Source organism: Centropristis striata, chromosome 18 (genome assembly GCF_030273125.1).
Source record: "Centropristis striata isolate RG_2023a ecotype Rhode Island chromosome 18, C.striata_1.0, whole genome shotgun sequence".
In the NCBI taxonomy this organism is placed as follows: Eukaryota; Metazoa; Chordata; class Actinopteri; order Perciformes; family Serranidae; genus Centropristis; species Centropristis striata.
The window spans coordinates 20,616,005-20,635,758 of NC_081534.1; the positions used below are offsets into that span (position 1 = coordinate 20,616,005).

Below are 19,754 nucleotides of genomic sequence, written 5' to 3' on the forward strand. Positions count from 1 at the left end.
TGAATCCTTAAATTCTCTAGTATTAGTTTTGAAGTTGGACTGACCAAACTTTGCAGTAAACTGTCAACTTGAATAAATAATGAATAATATATATATATATATATATGTGTGTGTGTGTGTGTAAGCCTGTTAAGAATTCTTACTCATAACATAAATAATGAATAATTTATGGTTTTAAAAGGTTCATATTTGGTTAAAACTGTTATTAAAAGTGTATTAAAAATGTGAAAGGAATAATTCATGAAGGTTAAAATAGTTTGATAAAAGAGTAAGGTGCAATAAATAACATTAAAACAATACAAAGTGACATGGTTAAATATTGAATTTTATTTTGAAGAAATTCATGGGGAGATAGGAAGTACTGATTGAGCAGAACTGTGATCCAGGTAATTTATTTGGTTACGGTGTAATTGACAGGTTGAGACAGGAAGTGTGAGCATGTGTGTTTTGGGGGAAAACTTGACAGAGAAAAAGAGAGAAGACGACGACGCGAAGAGGCACAAGGGACACAGATGGCCGCGAGTGTGAAAGTATACAGATAAAAGTTAAGTGAGTAGCTTTCAGTGTATAAGAGACTGCTCGACACTCGGAACATGGACATTGAAGCTACTGCTGTTTAGTGTACAGCTCGAGAAGTTTCAGCTCGAACTTCTGTCGAAGCTGCACTGTTTTTAGCTTAGCCCAGCTACTAAGCTAACTCGTAGTGTGTTGTTAGCATTCGCTATCAAAGCGAACGGACTTACCCGCGAGGAGCTAAACCAGCTTCTTGTATCGGCTTGTGCCTTGTGGTCTCAGCGCGCGAGCATGAGGATTCGGATCGGCCGCTGCCAGTGTGTGTGACTCGTCATCGGTGGTGATCGTCCCGGGCTGCCAGGCCGGCTCCATCGCCTGCTCACTGGCCTGTCTTCATTCCACCTGTAGTGTCGCCTTCCGGACTCGGACCGGATCGGCCGTTCTTTGGATCGGAGGTAATACTTTTCCTGTACTGTTCCCTGATGGTTGGAAGTAAAGTTGGATTTCCTCGCACTCAAAAGTCACCATATCAGGCCTGCAACGGGGTTTATTTTGTTTTGCCGGCTGTGTTTGAGTTTATTACTGAAAGTAACTAAATTTTTAATATTTGGGGTTTGATGTAATTTGAGTAATATAAAGGTATTTATGAAACTTGAAGAGCAGTTTTATTGAAACTAAAAGGAGTAGCCTACATATATTTTTTGGGGAACTTAAAAGTGTTCTATTTCACCAAAAAGGTATTTTTCATTTCTTGATCTAGCCTAAGTGTTGTGATAACAAGAAGACAACAAAGAATTTACTTGAAACATATTTTCAGCTAAAGTGTATTGATGTTTTGTTTGATTGCTTTTAATAATTGAAGTAAATCATTGATTTGTTTATTTTTCTAAAAAGAGTTCTTGTGATATTTCCTTTGCATGTTTTAGGAAAAAGACACTCAGATAAAAAACATTTTATTTACAGTCCTATGGTTAAAAGGTGAATTAATCTAGGTGTATCAGTTGATTGTTTATTAAAAAACGAAATCCAAATCACTATTGAAAAATTACTTGTAAATCAGGGTTAAAATACAATTAACGAACCCAAAAGCCTGCCCTTAGTAAAAGGTCTATTGAGGGGAGTGCTATCTATATAACATCATGTAATATTATTATGAGTCTTAATTTCACTATTATGTCCCAAAAAGGCAAATTTATGAATTAAACAATACATTGTGCTAAATGAAGGCATAGCCATTACTTCATCCTCACAAAATGAAAACAATGAGTATATGCTCAGCATATTAATTTTAGTCAGTTCTGTCATGCCCCACTCTGCCAAAGGTGAAACAAAGCATTAAATAGGTGAGACAAGTTACCTTAAATGCCATGTAGCAGACGGCCCGACACCAGGCATACACTGCTCCCCTTCATTTGACTTCACTGTATGCTCACTACAGTATCTCTAAATAAACTACAGTACGGTTTTGATGTCAAACATACATACGCAAAACTTTGGATTCTGCTCCGTGACACAAAATTGCATTCATAGGCCTCTGGTTGTGTGCTATCTGGATTGGAACAAGACTATCAGAGCATTTGTTAACATTACTACAGCTATGTTACCAAATTCAGTTCACTCTTGTGCCCCAGAATAAGCGAATCTGCAGGAAATAATATAGCTAATAACAAAAATAAGATACTGCATATAGTTCCAACTTTGTTGGTGAGATGACTTAAATTGACATTACTTAGTATTACGTATTTACTGAACTTAATTAATCTTGGGCTTTTCACCAAAGCCCAAAGACGTTCTTCAGCAAGTTATTCTCATGAACAGGTTTTTCAACATGATGGTCGGTCACTGTTTTGTGACAATTGCTGTTTTAACACATTATTAAGGTGAGGCAACAAACCCACTTCTTTAAAGGAAAAGAGTAAGCGAAAAGGGTTAGACTTAAAATAACTACTTACTGGCATGAACACCCGCTTCTTGAATCAAAGCCCTTTGTGCTATCCACCTCGTCTCCCGTCTGCCGTCTGTAATACAATACAATACAATACAATACAATACAAAAGATTGCAAATGTAATTTTTTACCAGTAACACTGCCAATAGTTTTTTTAGCCATAGAAGTTAAGAAAGAAAACAAAAAGTCTCAGCAGAATGTCCAGATCATATTCAGCGTTCAGTGTTATGTTATTTGTTAATGTCTCTGAGTCAAGAGAACACAGTACATGAACTTGCATGTTTCTGGTTTAATTGGGACATTATTACACTTGCATGCAGTTAGGTATGCAAATATGTGTGCTTCACTATAATTTAGTCATTTTAAAAGGGCCTTTGCCTGTTGGATTACAAAACAGAAATGAGCACTAAAATGAACTTTTTCTCCAGTGGCCAAATGACGATCAGATGCTGAAGAGCTCAGCTGGACACAGAATTGAATTCTCCCATACCTACAACAACTTGAGCATGCATGTTTAAACGGGCAGTCTATTGTGTGGGCAGCTGATTAAAGAACAGTTTTAAAAGAAAAGAGGACATCTATTTCTCAGGGGTCTTAAGTGCCAGACAGGCAGCATGGCTCAAGGCTGTGTCTGGGCGATGGACAGCCGTTGGACAGACTGCCCGGGGGAGACGCAGGCCAAACATCTCCTAAACTGAATGCTGTCAGCATTGCAACACAGGCAGCTGGAGAAACAGTGAAATAAAATACCTTTCTACTGACCATCATTCAGTTTCAAGGTGGCTCTCTAGCCATGGAAACCCTAACTGGCTCCTTCACCCTGCACCCCGAATGCTGAGCTCTCACCGAGGAAGTTCATGTATAGGAGACAGTAAGTTGACACTGTTGCTACATTTGGATCAGGGTATATACAGTATACCTAACAGTCTGGTGTGTTCAGTACCTGAGCAGGGTGATCTGAGCCCCGTGGAGCCTCGTTAATCCTATATCACTTCATAAAAAGAGATTTACGGCTGAATGAGCAGCTGTACAATCTTATCACTTAACTGTGTTTCCAGTTGTGTCTTGACATCTCCAGTGTCATTATTTTACAGCTTTCTGATGCTAGCTGCACAAAATTTAACCAGTGGGTCAAGGCTCTGACAATAATGTGTTCTTTTGGATCCAACTCCATGGCCAAATGCACCACAGGGGATCAACCAATCATTGACTTGTGGAGGTGAGAAATCAAAACAAACACGTTGTCCTCAGAATCAGCAGCTGTCGCTACTTTATTTCTACAGACAGGACAGGCATCTGAAATATAAGCATCATTCATAACACGCTGAATAAAACACCTTAAAGTAAATGGTTATCACCCACCTAAAGGTTTAAATATTCTTGATCATATGTTGAGTTATACATTTGTTTTGTTTGTGTGTTACAATGATTGCCAAACTAACTCCTTCACAACCAGCTACAAGAAGCTTGTAGGTTTTCTCTTTGGTTGCTTATGTTTTCTGAAATCTCACTTTGTTTTCTCTTTTCCTGTTGTCTCCTGAGGTGAGGATAGGTGAGAATTAACTCAAAATGAAATTGACAAAATAATAAAATCATGAAAAAGAATTTAACATAACATGATTGGAGTTTGAATAATGTTTTACATTATTCCACAATTATTCTATTGATTCATTTATATTGCTCTACTCAATCATAAATGTTTATTTCACAGTGGCTTCTTATGCGTTCCACAGCATACTGTTACCTCAGCATACACTGTAATAAATTATTCTGTAGTCATTTCATTTTACTTAATATATTTGATAAAATGTATTAAATATAAATGCGTCCTTGATTTTGAGGCAGTTTAAGTAACTTTAATATAAAAATGTTTGAGATTGAATCTACTTATTTTGATCACATTAAATATAATCTTTATGTGTATGTAATTCTAAATCAAGAGAATTTTGAATGAATCCAACACAATAGAATTAGTCTGTTTTTAATTGACAGGCACTTCCTGTTAAGTTATTAACTCAACTTGTAATGTAGTTAGATTTAATTAATAAAATTGCATGCAATCTGTTGACCAAATTTTATTGAGGAGCTATTGTTTATCTTTTTTTTTTACAGTGTAGGGCACATTACATTACATTACATTACATGTCATTTAGCTGACGCTTTTGTCCAAAGCGATTTACAATAAGTAATGCTATGTCACACCACAAATAATCCTGTATCATCGCCTGCATACGCTTTCTGTTGATGTGAATAACATAGAAACCTAGCTGATATATTGCATTTGCATAAACACAGGAGTTCCTGACTTCCTCAGCTCCTTACGTTTCACTAGGAGTTTGTTTTCAGACGTCTGGACTACGGGCAAAACTAAAGGGAAGCCATTTGAATCACTCTTAAAGGAACAACCCCGTGTTGGTGGACGAGCCAGTCGAGTCGCCACACGTGAAACCGACCATGTTTCCCTTAAGTGTAGATGCCTGGCTATCTTCATCTGTCAACAATGATGTCAAACATCATACCATCGTACTGACAGGAGCAGCGACAGGAAGTAAAGCAGTCATCAGACCAGCACACTGAAGCATTGTGACATTTAACAACTGGAAGCAGTTTAAGGGGTTTCACTGAGTTATTTTCTTTCTTTTAACAGTGAATGAAGAGCCGTGATCTGGGAACCATGTGAAATCAGACTATAAAAGCAGTATCTTATGTGTGGAGTCAAATTAATTAGCATTTAAGCTTTTATTTGTATGGAATATCAAAGCTAGAATTAAAGGATTGTCTTAACATGGTTGTCTAATAATGTTGAATCATTTGAAGCTCCATTAGTTCTGTTTGTTTCTCATTTTTCATTCTGGCTGCAGTTCTTCTGCTAATTACAACAAAAATATATATTTTATTTTGGTGCTGTGGCAAAAATTAGTTTTAGTATATTGTTCAGTCTGAAGTTGCAGTATCACACTTTAACTAAGATGCAACACACCAAACTTGTGCTATACCTATAACTAAAAACTAGAGCAACATTCCAGACAGAAATGTGCTTAATGAATACAACTGCATACTTCTCTCTTTGAATCTCCTAATTAGATCACAAAGAAATGTGGTTTTCTGATGTACTTCCTTGTCTACTGATGAACCAATTTTCATAATTGTGACTCAAGGCACATGTGAGTTTAAACACAGGGGAAATTTTGTGTGGAATGATTAGTCTTTCTCCAGTGCTTTGCATTTTAAAACTTCACCAGAGTCGCAGACAGACTCCAGCAGGAATGTGATTATATCAACAAAACGGTGTCAGGTGCAAATGGCTTTGAGCTGCCCCACAACAATACCAGTTGAGTTTTCAACACTTGAGATTTCCTCTGGGACCGCCTTTCCATATTACCGATCTATAAAAAGAAGCAAATTGCCTGCTTTGCACAACCAAACCGCCATTTGACAGAGCCTCTGGGCTGCTTCTCCTGGTCGCTATTAAAGCTCTGGGTGGTGTTTTCCTCCAGGGCCTGACAGGCAGACTTCCACCCTGCCTTCTGGATGCCTGGATCAGTCTGCACACGGCAGCAGTGGCTGAGGACGACGGCTTGTTCACTACTTACTGACACTGCCTGAGAGCTGCATGGGAACATGATACAACTGTGTACATAAGTATTTCCAACTTCTTTACACATCTCAGCAGTCTTTGGGACTCTGTCTGAGACATGTAATTCGAGCCTGAAGGGAGGAAACACTGCTAGAGGAGTTAAGTGCTGCCTGCTGATGAGGACACTACAGATCCCTCTGGAAAGGAAAACAAATTGTAAATGTTTGTCTACGTGTATATTTAACCCATAAGAAACCATGGTGAGACCCATGTAACAAACACTTTCAATCTTTTATAATCTCCCATATTCAGCTTTATGCTTCACATTAACTCATTAAATCCCTAAGTGACATAAACTCAACACCCTGGTGTGGTGGTCAAGTGACTTCTCTAAAATGTGGGTGTGACTGGATACAAAAATGTGAAAAAGTAGCTAATTTCAAAAAGCTTAGTTTTGTTCCGAGGCTAAGTTTAAACCCATTTAACAATTCTACTCTGTTAATAGGGTGTCCTGTATTGCATTTAACTTGTTCTGACCATATTTCCTGAACAAATTGTTCAGGTCACTGTTTTGATATATGCTATGGAGATGCAAACAAAAAGCCAAATGGTTATTTGTTTTTATTTATTAGTGATTTATTATTATTTTGTTACTTAAAAACAAATCCGAAAAGAATTTTTGTTAAACAGCATTATTAATGTCACAATTTTAATGTATGTTGTGGAGATGCAGAGAAAAGGTGTTGAGTTTATTTATATTAAAATAAGAAATATCATAAAAATAATACCATAAACACCCAATGTGACATATATGTGAAATCACAGATATTTGACATTTAGGGGTATACTTTTTTTTTAAACATCAGAAATGGGAAAATGGGGAATTTAAAGGACTTTAAAACATTTAGACCATAAACTCTCCACTAACACAGACACTCGTGATATGTTTAACAAAGATCCTGAGAACCAAGAAAGAAATTGTCCATTGATTTTAAATGAATAATTTATCCACACAAATATTTGTAATAAACACCTACAAAAGCAAAAAGAAAGAAGCAAAACCCCTCAATATTCAATTGGCTACAAAATGCAGATATTCACTGAACTCCTCCTGCTTCATGTTGGTTTCCATGTCAACACAACAGCTGTACCCAAGTTTTTGATTGTTCACTCACGGGTTGACACAGGTCAAACAGTCTGCTGAAATCGCAGCATCACTGATACAAATAAGGCCATGTGCTACTGTTACTGTTAACATCTGGACTGGTGTTTTCAACAGGAGGGTGTTCTGGTTTGTGCTCAGTTACTTTCTTTCTTTTAACATCTGGCTCTGCAGCTGATGTGTCACTGAACTGTGTCGCTGTCAATCATGTGACCAGGTCATCATTGTGTTGTTGGTCCAAACGCAGACAGACACACTCTGAAACACAGGTGTGCAACCGTTACTGCACTTTGTCTTTATCACTCTGTGTCCCGTGAGAGTTCTGTCTTTGACAGAAAAAACTGTGTTTTATATAATTTGACAATTATAAAAACACAGTTATAATAAAGTTCCCTTTCAGTGTCTGACTTAAGGCTTTATCTTGAGGCTGCTGAATATGGTTGTCAGTCAGTCAAACACAGAACAAAGAACCATGATTGTGGTGAAAAGTGGACTGTGAATTTGACAACAGCTGCCATTCAAAGTGTTGCTGTCTAACAGGCAAATTACTGTAGTCATAATTATGTTTCATGATTAAATGCTAATCGCAAAACAATGATCTCAATGGATTTATATCTCAAGACAAGTAGTGCCAAGTCCAAAAAGGTGATACATTTGAGCTGGTCCTGTGTTGTACACAGGTGAAGCTGTGTCCAGTGGCGGTTCTAGACCAGTGTTACTGTGGGGGCCAAGAGGGGCCAGTGTTTAATCAGAGGGGCACATTAAAAAACGGCAAAGATGATATTTAAGCATTCAAAACCTTTATTTTAGCTTATTTAAACATCTCATTTAAGTATATTTGGAAGATACAAATACACTGGTTGAAACAATAAGTCAGTTATTTTTGGACGACAATGACATTTCTCAATTTTGTGCACAATTACTTTTTTTATTTTGAAAGTGCAGTACAGTGAGAAGATCTTTTTATATAGATAATATAAGCTTTTATTGCACAATTAAACTATTATACAATGTACACATTCTGGGTTCCTTTTGTGTACAATGAGATATTGTTTGAACAAAAAATAGGTAAGAATTGTTCCGTCGTCCATCGTTATAAATTGATCATTTTATTGTTAATTTGACACAGGGGCCACAGCAGGGGCCAAGGGCTTCTTCACAGGGGCAGTGGCCCCTGGAGGCCCCTGTGTAGAACCACCACTGGCTGTGTCCATCATTAGTAGTTTGGACAACACCAGGTCCATGAGGTGCTGGTTAGTCTACAGTTTACAGTAACACTTTCCCTCAACGCTTCATGCGACAGCTGTGTCTTTTTACAGCAACTCACTCATCATTGTTGCCTGGTATGAAAGAGGTCCCACTGAACCTAAATTAGCTGGAAAAGAGCTGGTGCGAGCTGACATACACAGCTCTAATGCCTCCCACTGACCTTTGACATGTCGCACACATACACTTTTCGCTGTTAGCCGATCAATTTGGCAACAACGTGGCAAGACAATAGCAGCTTCATTACTGTCAGTGCTGAACATAATACCTCTAATGCTTAGTGTCACCACATCAGTATAACAAGAAAGCTTTAATTAGAGGACGCCATGGCAACAGTGTGCATGTTTAGGTTAGGTACTATGATGTAAAGCAGACAGCTTCCAATTTATTGCAATATCTCACATTAGTCAAGCAGTTAGAGATATTATAAAGATAGTCAGGGTGTTAATACAATGACAGAGCAGTTAATTGTGAGGATATACAAGCACCTAGGTGTCTACTGGAGGAAGTGGAGTATTAGGCATTTTCACAATGGACGTAAAGAAGAAATGCTGAAATAAATGTGCAGGTATTATTGATGGCAATCCAAAAAGGCATAGAGCGTAGGTAGTGTGCCACTGCTGTGCACAGCTTTAAAGATAATCCAAGTTTTTCAAACTTGAGTCTTCTCTCTGAACATGTACATGTACACAACAAGAAATGACTGAAATCTGGAAACGTGTCAGGTTGTCTTCCTCACTCACTGAGTGGAGTGCTGCTCTGCAGTGCTGCGCCACTGGTGACTCTAAGACATATTATAGCAACACCGCTGAATAATAATGGTTGTCTTCTTTATTTCTTCTGACCACCGATGGCAGCACATAGCTACCTATGCACTTGGTTTATATAGACCATAGTGTTGGTGGTGTAATAATGTATCCATCTGACATCATTTTCACAGACTTCAAGTCCAAAAGAGTTTTTTCACAATTTCATAATTTTTTGGTCTCGTTATGTGATGGTCTAAATGGTGTTTTTAATAATACTAGTGGCGAAATATAAAGCCCCTTGCACATATCACTTAAGTTATTAAAAACCCATTTCTATATTTTACTCCTCACATTTAGTTTGGTTCAAAGCAATTGTTTACACTGTGTTGCACAGGTGACTTTAGTGGGTACTCATTACGGTCATGGGATTTTTTTCCCTGACTCTAAAGAATACCAGAATAATGCTGTAAACGGGGAAATATCACGGAAAACCCATTTTTGCAGTGCGTGTGCACATACAGCTGGGTATGTGGAGCGCCTTACAGCCCGCAAAATGTAAAAATAAGACAACCCTTGGGCTGCCAAGATCAGAAAACGTGGGATTCAACAAGCCACTCCCCTTTGGCACATGAAGGCTGATTATAAACCACCGCCCCCCATCTGAGAATCTCTACCCACGGCTTCAGAACTACCTCTGCAAGGTGCACCTAATTCTACTTGCAATCCAATCAGAGCAAGCTGGGCTTTATGGGGAGGGGGCTTAAAGAGACAGAAGTGTTTCAGACAGAGGGTAAATACAGTTATATTCAGACAGTGAGAAAATTGATGTACGTTTGAACATTAAAGCATATTTCTTGCAGAAATCAAAAACAATAATAACAATACTATTTCTACTTAAAAATCTCCATGTGTATTCAGTTTGTAATCCTTAACTCATTCAAATCCCAAATGATAATAATAAGTATAATAATCACAATCTCAAACTGTAATAAACTTGAATGATCCTTTAATAATCTGCAACAACTAAGATGTTTGCTGGGCTTCAACTTGTCCTTAACTTTGAAGAAACACATTCCAAAGAGGAGGAAACTGTCCTGTTCCGCTCACGGAGGAGGTGAGGCCAGTTCAGAAGGGAGAACATACGGGAATGTTCCAATTCTGTTGATTGAAAATCTAAAAAATCAGTAGGGAATGTTTGTTTGCCCCACTATTGACTTTACACTTATTACTGGTGTAGTGATGGTGCCATACAGACAGTTTATACTAAAGGTAACATTAATCCAGATTAATTCAACAATTGTTAGTTATACACTTTCATGCAGGCCTCGGTTGTGTATCAAGGGCAAAAAGGATTAGCAGCAATTTGCATAATAAACAGGCCAAACAAACAAACAAAAACAGAAAAGCAGAGGTAAATAAACCTTGAAGTGAGTCCTTGTCTTCTGTCCATTTTTATGTACACAGTTTATTAATCAATATTTGTGGCCATAATTACTGCTGTTTTGCTTGTTGGGAGGTAATGGAGATTAATTAGTGACCTGCAACAAATGCTGTATGTATAAAGGGATAATGAGCTCCGCTTTATGCTTTAATTTTTAAGTGATATTTCAAGTCATCCACGAAAGTGGGAAATTAACTTTTTAATTGTGTTTTTTTGCTTATCTTTGTTTGTTATTTCAGACCCCCGGCGGTTCCATCTTCATGGTGAAAGTCTTTCAAGCAGCAGAGCAATAATCAGGTCCTGTCGTCTCAGTGGGACTTTCCTGTACTTAAGGTGACCTTCCACACATTAAAGACACCATTAAGTGTCTTTCCATCAAATACTATATTTGGCTTCAACATTAAAGACGCTGTAACCAACTAGAATCCAGGAGGCTTTTCCACTGTGTCTGTAACTCTTTGCTGCTTAATTATAATTAGGCTGTAAATATTGGTGCTTTACTTTCTTATTACTGTCATACTGCTTATCCTTCATGTATTTAACCCCCTCTGTGTTTGTCTGCTGTGCACATACGACCACTTTCACATGTTATGCTGTTCCGAGAGAGGGATTCCTCCTCTGTTGCTCTTCCTGGGTTTTTGTTATTTGTCCCCCTTTTTTTAAGGGTCTAAATAAAATTATGGCCTATATAAGTAAGATTTTTACTTTTTACTCTTTTGTGCTGATTGTAAAGTGAGTCTAAACCCATCCAGTGGTACCACTGGGGGGCTGACCACTGTGAGTTAGTTTATTGTGGGCTTTCGAGTCCCAGAGCTGAGCATTTAGAGTCTCTTCCCCCCCACACACACTTGGGTATTAACAGACATGCACTCAATCTGTTAATATCCACATTAAGTGTTCAGTGGGAAAGGGAATACATTATAATAGATATATTCTGTGCAGGTGCTCAGTGTTGATGCAAACTAACCTAAACCTGGGCGTGCCGAAATGGGCTGCCCACTGCTGCTAAGCATGGTGTGTTCACTGGTGTGTAAAAAAGGATGGGTTAAATGCAGAGGGAATTATAAGGAAATCTTAATCTTAATCCTAATATAATCTGTGTTTAAAAATGAACTATCTAGATGAAGTGTTGAAAGTAACTAAGTAAAATTGTTTTGAGGCACTTGTTATTAATTCCAATAAACCTCACAGAGAAATATTGTACTTTTACTCCTTTCCCTTTGTTTAACTGCTGTACTGAATACGTTGTAAAAAAAATGTAAGCATGTGAAGCACAGCACATTTTTAAAGATTTTTTTACAAGATTTTGGCTTGTTACAAAAAACAGTGTCTTCTTGAGGCGGCTTGTCGTGTTCAGATGTCTCTAGGCTGTTAGCTGTTCAACAAAAGACACATTTCCCCTCTAAACGTGTCACATAGTTCCATTTAAATAATTGTTTAAGGACCAAAATAATTATAAAAAAAAAAACAACAAAAATAATATATAATACAAGCTTTTGTAGCAATTTGTGTCCAGTTACAGGTTAAAGTTTTTTTTAAAGGTTTACTTTTTTCTTGAATGTGTTTTTGTTGGTTTTGAGTGGTCCATTTTTTAATACTGGGTTGACATGTTGCACCTTAAAAATAATCTTATGATATATAATATTATACATATGTATAATCTAGTTTTAAAAAAAAGTGTGGCTCTGGGCATCCACTTGGTTATGGCTCTCAACATTTTGGATGAGGTCATACTGTTTTAGCTGTACTTTTGATGATTTTGTGTGTGCTTTTTTAAAATGTGTTATTGTTTGATTTATGTACCCTTGTTTTTATTATTATTCATATATATTTAATTTGCCTGGTATTAACCCCAGTCTTCAAACATGCACACTCCAATGTCCAGTATGCACAAATGATGTTACATGACACAAGTGGAGCAAGTTGAATATTGTGTGACATAAAGTGACAGCAGAGGCAAAGAAATGCTCCTTTTGGGTTTTGTATGGTGTTTGTATTGTATTTTATAAGTTGTGAATTTCGATAAAAAGAACATTGAAAGAAAATAAAACTAAATGAGCATGTCCTGTTTGTCTCTGTGAGAGGTTGGCACCCCGCCCCCTTGTCTGCCCACCGACATAGTCAGCCCACTCTACATAGTTATCTGATGAATATATGTATTTAATCTGTATTTAAAGAAATGCAAATCCAGCCGTGAGCCTTGAGACATAATTTGTTGTGTGTCAAAATGCTGCTCTCCTCTTCAAATAGATGGGAAATGAGTGTGAATGTGGTATTGGGCTCAGATCCAAAGTCGCAATGAGTAGTTGAGCATTTAAGTCTCAATGATGACACAACAGGAAAAATAATCAAACTTTAAAATGCTTTTCAAAGGACCCATTTCAACCACCCAGAATCCTCGTGGCATAGTTTTTGTGGTGTGTGTGTGTGTGTGTGTGTGTGTGTGTGTACCCAGTACTCAGAGCATCCTTGCCCTTTTCCTGAAGAAAACCACAAATATCTGAACCAAAGTTATGACAACATTTCCTTCGCCGCGTATTTCCCCCAAACTCCATCTACCTCCGCGTGCCTATTGGCCCCCAGTTTTCATGACGTTTCCTTCTCTGTACCACGATTGGACAACCGCTCCGCCTGTCTCCTTGACTGGCATCCCCGGAGCCACAGTCTCCTCCCAGCGGCAGCAGACGCTATTTGAGTGGGGACCAGCGGATTGTTGTACATAGAGCCGGTTTAGTGTCGTCAATGGGAAGCACACGAGACGGTGGCAAAGCGAGTTACGGTCTAGATTGAAATCCGCGGCTGCACCATGCTCTCCAGGTCTATCCCGTGTCTGTGGATTACATTTTGCCTTCATTTATGCTGTTATGTAGACAGCGGAGAAACACAGAATGCGAAGGAAGGTAAGTTCTTAAAGTTTGGACTCTCTTCCATCCCGCCGCATTTGGAACACTGCCTCTAGAATTTATAGAGAGATGTCAACATTCAGCAGATAGCTTCCTTGCTTTTTTTTCCTTTTCTCTTTAATCTATACCGATGTTTGAATTAGCCACAGGCTGGATGTTTTATGTACCCAGTGCAGTGAGATGGGGCCGGTGTGCGGGCATGACAGCGCTGTCTGCTCCCGGGTTGTTTGCGAGCGACCTCTCGGTGTTTTACGCACGGCAATTAAACGCAGGAAAACGCGGATGAGACACAGGAGCTGTTGTTTTTATTTTACTCGAGAGCCAGTGCGTTATTGGTATAACTAGCCTGCTCGTTATAGATTAACAATATGTCACGACAAACTAGGTAATATCAACGGATCGATCGTCCCAGCAGGCTCGCTTCGCTGGAAGTGAGTGAGCCGTCTATGTGGACGCAATTTCGGAGGGTGATTTCCTACAAAGTGGCCTCGGCTCTTAACAGTCTAGTCTTGTTTTTTTACAGGAAAATACAGCAGACTGATGCGGAGCCATAATCTATTTCAGACACACACTCACAAATTGATCAGTGTTAAGGCTATATTCCAGTGAAACAAGAGGAGATCTAATTATACGACTGAAAAACGGCACTTTCAGTTGATCGGATTCTGGTGAAATTAATTGAATTATGTTTAGCGTAAAAACAGAAAATCGCAGGGCAGGTATGGGTTTTCTCAGCACCAAAACTAAAGCGTAACCGAGCGCGGTGTGGATATATTAGCTGATATGAATTGTAAATCCTCGGCGCTTACATGCGGGATTTCGCAGACCCCCATATCAGACAGTCTCCTGTAAGATATTAACAAAGCATTTTTAATGCAATGCGTCCTGGCTGCTGCTCCTAACATGATGGAGCTGAGTGCTGATAATAAATACAAAACAACTTCATTTTTATGAAAACCAGCCGTGGTGCCCCTTTGCGCTCGCGCACGCTGCTGGAACATAAAATAGACTGATATGACAAATCTCCTTTCAAATAACACAACTGCAAATAACCTGCAGGCGAGATGGTAACTGTAGTTTTAGGGCCGATTTGAGCTGAAATATTCTTTCACGCGCATGTTGTGTGTGTGAGTCGGGACGGAAACAGCAGCCGCTGCTTTGACCTTAACGCAACAACTTCCACTCCAACAATGAGTTTTAATAAACGGATGCGTAAAATAAACACACATTTAATATTATAAATGCGCTGACATCCTATGCGTAATTACTCTCAACACATCATTTTATGCATTTCTTTCTTTTTCTTTCTCATGCACACTGACAGTGTCTCTCAGAAAGTTCTTCAACGCAGACACGACGACCTGTCTACTGCAGTATATATGTTCTCATTGAATGTTTTAGCTTTAGCTGGTGCTGCTAGAAATGAGGTCACGGGTATATGCGCTATAGATATCGATGTGTGGCCTGTCAGTAATATTCAGTTCTGGTACCTGGTGAGATTTAACCACCTGCCTTTTGGTTTCCTGTCACTAGTGATTCTGCTGGACTCCAAGGCACAACAGACAGAACTGGAGTGGATCTCCTATCCTCCCAATGGGGTAAGTCGAGAGAATTTCTGCAACACACCATATACAGTATTTTCCAGCTTTGTCTGATGTCATACATATGTGATAGGAATAATAATATTTAAAGGAGGCATGCCACTTACAAAACGATCAGTAGCCAATATTTTCCTGCCCACAACAGTATTTCCAGAATGAAAGGTAAAGCATGCAAGAGGCTGTTTCTGCTAATAAACTCTCCTGGTTTTTGACATTCCAAGCACAACGGCCTGAAGCAAACCGCTTCCAACTTGCTAGTCTGAATAAAATGCCTGCTGTGAGAAACTTTTAAAATAATGTGAACAGGAACAGATAGACTGAGCAGGACCATTCTTTAAAGATGTTTTTGTGTGATAAAAAAGGCAACTGAGAATCCCCCTTCATCCGTGGTGATATATTAATTTACAAATGTATGTCTTCTTGTTACAGTGGGAAGAGATCAGCGGCTTGGATGAGAACTACACACCCATTCGCACATACCAGGTTTGCCAAGTCATGGAGCCCAATCAGAATAACTGGCTTCGGACTAACTGGATAGAGAAGGGCAATGCCCAGAGAATTTTTGTGGAACTGAAGTTCACCTTGAGGGATTGTAACAGCCTACCTGGTGTGGTGGGCACATGCAAGGAGACATTCAACTTGTATTACCAGGAAACAGATTCTGAGGTGGGCAGGAGCTTGCGGGAGAACCAGTACGTTAAAATTGACACGATTGCTGCAGATGAAAGCTTCACGCAGGGAGACCTGGGAGAGAGGAAGATGAAGCTGAATACAGAAGTGCGCATAATTGGCCCCCTGTCCAGACGCGGCTTCTACCTGGCCTTCCAGGATGTAGGGGCGTGTATCGCCCTGGTCTCTGTCAAAGTTTATTACAAGAAGTGTTGGTCTATAATCGAGAACCTGGCCACGTTCCCAGACACTGTTACTGGATCGGAGTTCTCCTCACTGGTGGAGGTCGAGGGCATGTGCGTGAGCGACGCCGAGGAGGAGGCCGACAACTCTCCCAAGATGCACTGCAGCGCTGAAGGGGAATGGCTCGTGCCCATTGGGAAATGTATATGCAAAGCTGGATTTCATCAGAAAGGAGACGCATGTGAACGTGAGTACATTTTTTGTCATGGAACATATTTTTAGTAATTATTTAATTTACTCATCCCAGAGTTGTTTCTTCTTGATTTAACTTTAAGAAATAAGTCAGGGGTATCCTGGATTTCACACAACAAAAGGTGTGCCAAGAAAAAAAAAAAAAGAGGAAAAAAAAGAAATAGAACCAAATAAACTGGGAAGTGTTTGTGATTTGATTATGCAAAGAAGGTAAATGACAATTTAGGCATCGCTGGCTGAAAAGTGGTGTTGGCAAATGGGATTAAAGCAGCTGATTTGACAGCAGTAAAGATGGATAAAGTATTGAGGCCAAACATGCCCAGTGTAATAATTGAAATCCGTGTTAATTGATTATGAGGATCTTTATAGCCATGATTCTGTTGACACTGGGATTAAATAATAACTTGAGTTTAGCTCCTCAGCTCCAATACTTCTATCTTTCTTACTGGCGACGAGCCAAAACAATCACTTGCAGAAAACACAGGTCGAGAGGAAGTCCAGTCAGTCTTTCAGTATCTTTCGAGCCCGGCCAAATGACCCTGACAGACAGGGAAAACAAACAGCCGTCGTGCCGTGGCATTTAGGCCTCAGGATATTTCTGAAGCAGCCTAACAGGAAGGGCAAATACAGTCGTGCTGTGGCAAATTTTTACCTTGTTGTACTGATTGTGCCGTTACAATTAACAATAACATGCTTTCTGCCACTGTGAATGCCTAGAGGATTATTTTCAGTGGGCACCTGACTTGAAAGATAAAAATCACTATGGATTAAAAGGGGGTGACTTAGGTCACACAACTTAAGTGGCCTGCCTTCTCAGCAAAGCCTTTTTTTTGGAGGGGGGGGGGGACAACCTCAATCTAAGCAGCTTATGAGGAGCAGCAGCCAGTAATAATTGAATGGAATGTGTCTAAGAACAAATTAGTGTCCCTGGCAGACAAGCTTTTATGCCACGCTGTCATCCATTAGGGACCCCACTGAGGGAGGTGTGTTAATGAAATGTATTAGGCCATGTAATTTAGAGCAACACAGCCCGCCTCAAGTTGTGCTGTGTCTCTAATGTTAGCAGGCTATTGCTGATTCAACCCCACGGAGCTCCTTTTTATTGTTCTTATTGTTGTAATATGCATAGATGTAAGATCCAGTTGTGCCCTTTGGTGGAAAGAAAGCCCACAATTTATTTCCACCGGGAGAGCGATGCAGCATAACAACCAATAGCTCTGGCTTGTCAGTAATCTCCGCTACCTTTTCCTATTATGTCTGGATGCAAAGCCCTCAGAACAAAGGACTGTTGCATTTCTCTATTAATTAATCTGTTCACATGTCAACTAAAACAAATACCGAGATATAGCCAGCAGTGCGTTGAAACTACCCTCAGGTTGTTTAAAGTCTAGGGAAGAAGACTCCTTAATGTGTATGCGGATCAAATTCCAGTCTTGACACTGCACCTTTATGAGCTTTATCTCCACTGAGGCATGAGAAGCCTTTGTATTAAGGGGTAGTTAATCTAAATAAAATGAGAATCACGGTGCACCATCAGCACTTCTTCCAGCAGCTCCACTGACATTAAATTGTCCATTCAGTAGTTTCCTGAAGCACAATCTAAAAGCTATTCAAAGTATTTCTATCAGCTGAACAGCAGAGCAATAAGTCCAAGTGGCTGTGACCGTTAAAAATGTGAAATCCTGGCATTTGGAGCTCGGACTAGCTTGTCTTAGTGGTGTAAAAGTACATCTTCATAATAGTGCTTCAGGGTGATGCTGCACCTTTCCTATAAGGGGTTCAGTATGCTTCAAACCAACTAGTTTATACAAGAAAGACATGGTGAAAAGCCTGCCGTAATAGAGTACAGGCACTTAGGCATACAGACAACAGTCTCCCCATTCTTGGTGCTGCACTCATTTTTTACACATAAATGTGAGAAATATAAAGGGAGAAATATAAAAACATATCCAATTTTGCTCCATAAAGTGGGTATAATTGTCAGACTGTCTTTCAGAAAATTCCAATAGTTAATGCAAGCCGCCAGGTTCCATTATTGGAGGGGTGTTTAGATGCTGTTAAACTGTCCGGCATGAACTTTGGAGCAATCTGAGGTCTTTAGGAGTCAGTGCTGTAGCCAAAAATTATTTCGACTCACCGCCAAAAAACGCTCGCTTTATTGAACTGAATCACGCCTCAGATGATCAGATTTCAGATGCCGCTGAGCGATGTGACTGTCACTTCTTCTGGAGGATGCTGATGCTCAAAGAAAGTCCTGAACTAGTTTATTCTAGTATCTGCAGTGTGCTATGATTACAACATGGCCGCCGAGTAAAATATTCAGCCGGTAGGGTGCAGGTGGAGTGAGCGAGTTGAGCTGTCACTCATGTCATTTGAGGAGCCCCCTGTGTGGCTGCGAAGGCCTCCTCCCAAACGTGTTGTGATCCACTCATTCATCACCGTCAGCGAAGAGGGACCCCTTGTCTTTCACCCCTATGCCCCCCTCCCTCTGACTCTCTTTAACTCTTTGTGTGGCAATCTTTGGCAGTAAATGTCACTCTTCTTCTCCGCCTGCTGCGTTCACTGGTCTCAGTGTAATGGGTGTTGAAAAAGGCCAGTTGAAGTGTCCCCGCAGCCTGCACGGCCTTCATTTTGCGAAGAAGTGCGTGTTGTGAAAATAGCACCCATTCATCCGCTGGTCTTGTTTAGCGCTGGCTTCTGGTGGCAATGGAGCCACAGAGTCGTTTAGGCAGAGAGAGGGCCCTTGTGGGAGGACATTGGTGTCTTTGTTTAGCTCAATCCCGGGAATGTATGTTGTCCAATTTTGACACATCACATCATTGTGGTACTAAGTAACCAGTGGCTGAGAAATGATTAACTGTTGACCCTCGACCAGAAAGGGGAGAGGCCTCTGTCTGGTGGAAAACAGATAAAACAGCCTCTATCTTGCTGCTATCAGTGCATGCTAACAAGAGAATTAATGAGAGGATACAGCATCCTGTAGACGCAGGAACCATCCATCTTGACTGTCAGGGAGTTGGACAGAAGTAAGTTGGAGACTGATTGATGATTGAGCCCCCAAGGGAAGCGGCTGAGCAGTTGGGGTCTGACCATGACAGCTAACGTGTATGGAGGCCACCGGGCACCCCGGGCAGCCAGGCCCCGCTCCGGGCCCGGAGAAAAAGCTGCATTTAGCATTTCAAATGAAGCCAGGAAGCCAAGAGTCAGGAGGTCCTCATACATCTTGATGCTCCCTTGATTGATAAGGTGTGAATTTAATACACCAAATGGCTGTCTTTTACAACTGCTCCAGAGCTTAATTATGCAAATGACAGGTGTGCGCCGAATCCACAAGAGACCCAAATGGACCTAAATCACTCAAGATTGAAATAAATTGGTGATGGATGGGAGCTAATCCTGTCACTGCCAGTGTCTGCTTTCTGTGAATAGTAGCATTCTTCCACAGCCCAGGGCTTCTCATCCTCGCTGTGCTGGCCTGGCAGGTAGCAGTC

General features: G+C 40.0%; 1 protein-coding gene and 1 long non-coding RNA gene across 3 annotated transcripts in view; both read left to right on the plus strand.

Moving 5' to 3' along the window:
- The first annotated feature begins 531 nt into the window (after positions 1-531).
- LOC131991191 (uncharacterized) lies at positions 532-5,604 on the plus strand. The gene is made up of 3 exons (XR_009396108.1): positions 532-968; positions 2,889-5,008; positions 5,108-5,604. It is a non-coding gene; the product is annotated as an uncharacterized LOC131991191 (long non-coding RNA).
- A 7,766-nt stretch (positions 5,605-13,370) lies between these two features.
- epha7 (eph receptor A7) overlaps positions 13,371-19,754 on the plus strand; it is an 88,462-nt gene continuing 82,078 nt past the window's right edge. For both annotated transcript variants that reach the window (XM_059355748.1, XM_059355749.1), the window contains exons 1-3: positions 13,371-13,555; positions 15,092-15,156; positions 15,589-16,258. In XM_059355748.1, coding sequence (XP_059211731.1) covers positions 13,462-13,555; positions 15,092-15,156; positions 15,589-16,258 — 829 coding nt within the window. In that variant the 5' untranslated portion in view covers positions 13,371-13,461. The remainder of the gene's footprint in view (positions 13,556-15,091; positions 15,157-15,588; positions 16,259-19,754) is intronic.